Here is a 6,000-nt window from a genome sequence, read left to right on the forward strand (position 1 = left end):
TAAAAACGACTCACGATCAACATGTAAAAGTCACTTCTAAAGTTGATTTAAATTTAAACGTATTAATTTATTCTTGTAATCAGAGTGTTTCGTTTTTCTTGTTTTACATCTTTATCTAATTATTAAATTAGATGTTTCTTTTGTTTTATACTTTTACTTTTCTAATAACTTGTGTCCAAAGCAGTTGAGTTGATTCCCCTGCCTTAATGCAATAAATAAGAACAATAATTAATAAACTCAATATCTAAAAGACTAAAACCATGATATATATATATATATATATATATTTTTAACATCTTACTTTATTAACTTGAATCAAAGATTACATATCAATAATATATTTAAAATTTATTATTTAGCCTCATAACAATCTCTTATAAAAATTGATCTATATATACACGTTAATGAGTCGATTTTTTTTTTTTTTTGGGTTAAAATGAGTCGATTTGTTTGTGGGCAAATTTGGAATATACCTCTTCGGAACGTTGTTGCGACAATGACGACGTATAGTGTTATAACTACTGAAAAAAAAACCAAATTTAATATTACTTTCAGTTTCTAGGAAGACCATATAAAGAAAAACGGTGTCGTAAAATCATTATAATTCAATTTTGTCATATGCATCAGTGAATTAACAGGAAGGTATTGGTTTAGGATTTAGAAAGAATTTTAATGACTTTATGTTTTTATTGATTGTTAGAATCATAGAAAATTGAAAGTTAAAAATAAAGGATTCTAAGAGATTGTTTAGGAAGTTTTTTAAAATCTTGATGATTTGTTTTTTCTAATCTTGTAAAATCTTTTTATTTGATGAAAGAGTTTTCATGACTTTTGTTATGAAGGAAATGATATAAAATCCTAAACCAATAACATAAAATTTGAATTTATTAACAATCCAAGATTTTTTTGTTTTACTTGAATAACATAAAACTTTTAATGACTTTATAAAACTCTTAATCCAATAATACTAGATTTATCAAGATTTTAGATAACTTTTTTACAAATCCACAACCAATAACACCAAATTTTTAAAGAGTTTTTAAAAGTCTTGATTGAATAACAACATATTTTACCTAACTTTTAAAGTCACTAAAATTTTTTCTAAATCCCAAACCAATACCTCCTCTAAGACTTGAAAGTCCGTGGTCAATAACGAGTTCAGTGTATAACCATCACCCCTTTTTTACGTGTTTCTTTATATATTAGAAAAAGAATGAACATAATCGACTTTAATTACATTTTTATAATGTATATGTTATGCATGAATTAAGCGGTCGAACCCGGATTCTAGGTAATTCTGACATGTGTTTGTGCTTTCTTTCTTGCTAATAGATAAGAAACCCTCGTGGGGTTAGCCATGCAAAAAAGCGAGAAGCCATAAAATATAATTCTAGCTAACGCACTTACGCAATACGCACCCATGAAGTAACCAACGAAACGAACATATTATATATATCACTCCATATTTAAATATAAAATAATATCTTATAAATTTTATAAATAAATAAAAATATATATTTTAAAAATAAAAATATATCATCACGTGTTTTTCTAGTCACGAACTCTCACCGTAAATTTCATGTAACAATATATCTTGAAATTTTAATTAAAGTGAATCATGTTTTAAAATATTTATAAATAACTATGTAGTCAAAACAGATCATGTGGTAAAAATCCCTTCGATAATTTGTGATCCATTTAATAGGAATGACTTGAAAAAAGAAGCTCGTCATTTCTACACATTCCAAAGTGCAGTTGTGGTTGTTATTAGTTTTTTACAATATCTTAAAAAGCCATTTTATTAATCATGCATGACATCATTTTAGCAAAACAATTTCACAACATGACAAACCGAAATCAACAAAAAACTAAGCACATAATAAATGGTTATGGTCGACTACGGAATTAATGATTAAAACGCGTGTAACGTCTCTGAAGTTAAAACTGGCGTGACCTTAAAGATTTATTGTGAATCCAGACAAGTTTACACGAGTTATTGGTTTTGTGTTTTGTCTCTTCATTTTGTTTTTTTTAACAAAAGCTATAGCAAGAAGTAGAATTAAACTTTAAAACATTGTTATTGTAGAAGAAACCACGCTTTATAGCGAGCACTTGGTAGAGACCCCTTGTCGTGTAACGATGCGACATTTATATAATACTACCACACACTATTACTATATATATCCTGATTTGTGACTGCTGAGTGAGAGTCATCTATATCTGCATATATTATGTATACCTTCGATACAGATTTTCTACTTGTTTGGATCCTAAAATCTTTTTGCAGTGCTTGTGCTTTGGCTCCTTTCATGTGCCCATTCCTCAGCAGTATTATAAAGAAAAGGCAAAGCAACATCAGTTTCTTTTATTTTTTTTTGGTTGTAATGATTTATAAATAAATAATATTTAATAAAGTTTTAGAACATATAAATATATACATGAAAAATGTAAAGTAAGAAAAAGCATAGTTATATGAAGAAGAAAAAAAGAGGCATAGTAGCCCAACATACTCTCCTCCCTTTAAGAATGATTTTAATATTGTTCGATTTTTGTTACTCTGATTATCGTTGATTAGATGGTTAGTATAAAAATTTAGATGTTATAGTACATCATGTTTGTGACCAAAAAAAAATATAGTACATCATGCAATAATTTTCATAAATTGCGAGTAATGAAGCGTTGTTTAATTGTCTGATTTTTGTTACCCTGATTATTGTAATTTGGATAATCCCTGGAAATAATCGACAGTCGTTGTCTATTATATTGTTTTTTTTTTGCTAAAGAAAAAATAAAAATATTATGTTATGATTTTCATAAATAACGACATCACAGAACTCCACACAATCCATGTGAAGTCGAATATCGAATTAATTTCAGCATATATATGTTCAGATAACACTCATCATCAGTCTCCTTATTAATAATAATAAATCAGTTTTGTTTGAACTGATGATTAGTTCAAACAAAACTGATTTATTATTATTAATAAGGAGACTGATGATCAGTTCAAACGAAACTTGTGATATCAGTTTTTAAAAAAATGCTCTAGTAAAATTTAGTATGGATTTGCTAGAATATATTTTTTCTCAGAATATTTTGTTTGTGTACAAAATGCAGATTAAATCATCAGTCAATTAATTAGGTCATATTCCGGTAGAGTTTATTCATATAAACAAATTACAATATCCAAATGAAGCCCGTCGGAATTTTTAAATCCAAAAATTTAAAGCTGCAACACAAGTCATGAAATAGTCCAATAAACAATCAAACTATCATTTTCTTCCCCTCTTCATATTTAAATTCTTTAAGAGATATCTATCCTTCTTGTTGGACAAAAGTGATTAGGGAAAGTATATCAAGGGGTCATTGGTATAACCAAAAGTTGGCCTCTGTTAACATTTGTACGGCCTTCCTCTTCCTTTTCTTCGTCCACCGTATTGGTAGGCAACTTCATGGTCTTACACTCATCTATTTGCTTACCCCTACTCCATAAAAATATGTATAAACCGATCACAACCACCACAGATCCGATAACGCTGCAACAAAAATAAAAGTTTAGTCCATCACACGCAAATGCTATATATTTGTGAGGGGTTTAATTTGTAGAGTTCATATATAAACCAAGTCTAGATTTTTTTATAATATATATACCTTCCCAAATAAATCACACGATGAAGAATCAAGAAATCGAACAAGGTTGCAGACATAAGCACGACAGGACTAAATGCTGAGGAAAAGACAGGTCCTTGTTGTTTGATACACCACGATATGCCCACTGTACACATTCCTTGTGCAACCACACCCTACAAACGTATATACACAAACAATAAATCCATGTGTCTGCTTATCGTGGGTCCAAATTATTAATATGTTGACAAAAAATGTCTTAGGTATATGAATGTACCGCTATAACGACGGTTACAATGGTAAGCTCATCTTTGAGTATCCATTCGTCAACATGTCTAGTCTTGATCAGACTAAGAAGGGCACACTGAAGCGTACCAAAGACCGACAAAATAACGGTACTCGAGTATGGAGAAGGGTAATTCGTGTTGATTTTGGCTTGTATAAGCATCCAAGAACTGAAAAGTACAACTCCTGTCAACAAAAATAAACAACCTTTGATCCAGTTCTCATGCCCTGTGTGGTTGTTTGACACCGTTGCTTGTGGTTGAGAGTGTGTTAATGGGATGCCTTCATACATAGTAAGAAGTAAAGCTCCTACTAAGCTTATCAAAGTTCCAAGAACGACGCCGTGTCCTACTTTGGTTCTCAAGTTTAGCTTTTCGAACCTGCAAATATTTTTATAACAATAAAGAAAAAGGTGTAAGGTGGTTACACTTGAAATGATAACATATATAAGGTACTTTCATTTATATATATTTTTCTTCTTCTTTCTAATAAATAATTGTACCCAAATATTAAAGCCATAACGAAAGTGAGGGAAGGCATTATGGCCCAGAAAGCAGATCCCAACGTCGCAGAAGTGTAGGAGAGTCCAAGCAAGTAGAAATATTGCATCAAGCTCGCCCTGGAAAAATAAATATTGTATTTACAAACACAAAAGAAAACAATTACAAAAAACAATAAAGAGAGAAATAATAGTAAGAAATAAGGAGTTAAAACTGAAACTTACCCAAAAAGTGCACTGACGAAAAGCTGACATGAGATGCTTATGGTTAGCTTTGGTCTTGTTTTCCTGACCATATTAATCATCAAATCGAATATTTATTTTGTTAGGCACACTCGCTCACAATTCCGATTCAATATCCGTACATATAAAATGACAAATATTCACAAACATTCTCATTTATTTTATAGTTTGATTAACTTTTTATTACGAAAATAAAAATACTAAAGTAAATAACAAATCATCATTTTTAAAAAAAGTAAGATAGCGAAGCATCAAACGATTGGAAGAAGTGAACCTACCGTTCCCAAAAGTAAGCGATTGGAATAAGAAAAACAGTGGAAATGCCCAAACGATAGGTAGCAATAACCATATGATTAATGCCTCCATCAAGAACTTTCTTAACCAAAGCGTTAACCATTCCCAAAATGATGTTAATGAAAACACCCGTTATCATCGGTGCCCATTTCCCATCGATAAAACCCGCCATGATTAGTAAGTAAATTAACTACGTACTATCTGTTAAATACTTAATAATCTCTCTCTCCTCTCTGGTCGCTTACTCTCTCCTCAATCTCTCTCTCTCTCTAACTCTTCTTCAGAAACTTGTTTGAGTAGTGAAGCATTAAGGACTTGGTGGACATATTTATAAATAACATATATGGTGAGTCGGAGCCCATCTGCTTATGAAACGACAAAGAAAATGTTAAAATATTCAAAGAACGAGTTTGGTAGCTATGAATTTCTTTATAACAATGAAACAATTTATCTGTGTATATAATATGTTGTTTTTCTTGACGGAAGAGAGTGGTATATAATTATCCAATATATATTTTTAAAAAAAGATACAACATGCTCTTCTTCTTTTCTTTTTTTTTTAAAACTACAGCATATGTTTTATTGTGCTGAATTTCTTACATATATTAATATATATATATATATATATATATATTTATCATATAATATACGAGGTGTTAATGTTCGAACTCAACGAATGATTTGATGTTATTGATATATCATGGTTTTTATGGTTTTTAACCATTTCTAGGATATTTTAGTGTTTTAACAGGGTTTTTAGGCTTTTGGCACGGAAGCAACGGAATGAAGCCATTTGGATCGTTTTGGAGCATTTCACCGAAGAAAACCAACTTGGAATCAATTTAGAGTGATGGTGTCGATCGATACCGCATTAGCATCGGTCAACACCCCTGTTTAGCCGACGAGAGAGCCAAATTTTGGAAGTTTTACAATTTTGCCCGAAGTTTTTCACAATTGCAATACAAGCACCTGGACGTGTTTTAGGATATATATATATATATATATATATATTATTTTTGGGTTTTAGAAACCCTTAAGTTATTTTCTAACAG

At 30.3% G+C, this 6,000-nt stretch overlaps 1 protein-coding gene across 2 annotated transcripts; it reads right to left on the reverse strand.

The window, feature by feature from the left end:
- Positions 1 to 3,138: 3,138 nt before the first annotated feature.
- LOC104737633 (WAT1-related protein At4g01450-like) lies at positions 3,139 to 5,537 on the reverse strand. Of its 2 annotated transcripts, XM_010457853.3 has the most exons (6): positions 4,933 to 5,537; positions 4,637 to 4,699; positions 4,415 to 4,531; positions 3,905 to 4,292; positions 3,652 to 3,803; positions 3,139 to 3,536 (listed from the first exon to the last, which is right to left on the reverse strand). In XM_010457853.3, exons 1-6 carry the CDS (start codon positions 5,118 to 5,120, stop codon positions 3,356 to 3,358), a joined length of 1,089 nt encoding a protein of 362 aa, XP_010456155.2. In that variant the 5' UTR covers positions 5,121 to 5,537; the 3' UTR covers positions 3,139 to 3,355. The 2 variants fall into 2 exon arrangements, with proteins under 2 accessions (XP_010456155.2, XP_087338934.1); XM_087482808.1 differs by lacking the exon at positions 3,139 to 3,536 and having other exon boundaries at positions 4,003 to 4,292; positions 4,933 to 5,253.
- Between the last annotated feature and the right edge of the window lie 463 nt (positions 5,538 to 6,000).

Source organism: Camelina sativa, chromosome 13 (genome assembly GCF_030686135.1).
Source record: "Camelina sativa cultivar CO46 ecotype springtype chromosome 13, ASM3068613v1".
In the NCBI taxonomy this organism is placed as follows: domain Eukaryota; kingdom Viridiplantae; phylum Streptophyta; class Magnoliopsida; order Brassicales; family Brassicaceae; genus Camelina; species Camelina sativa.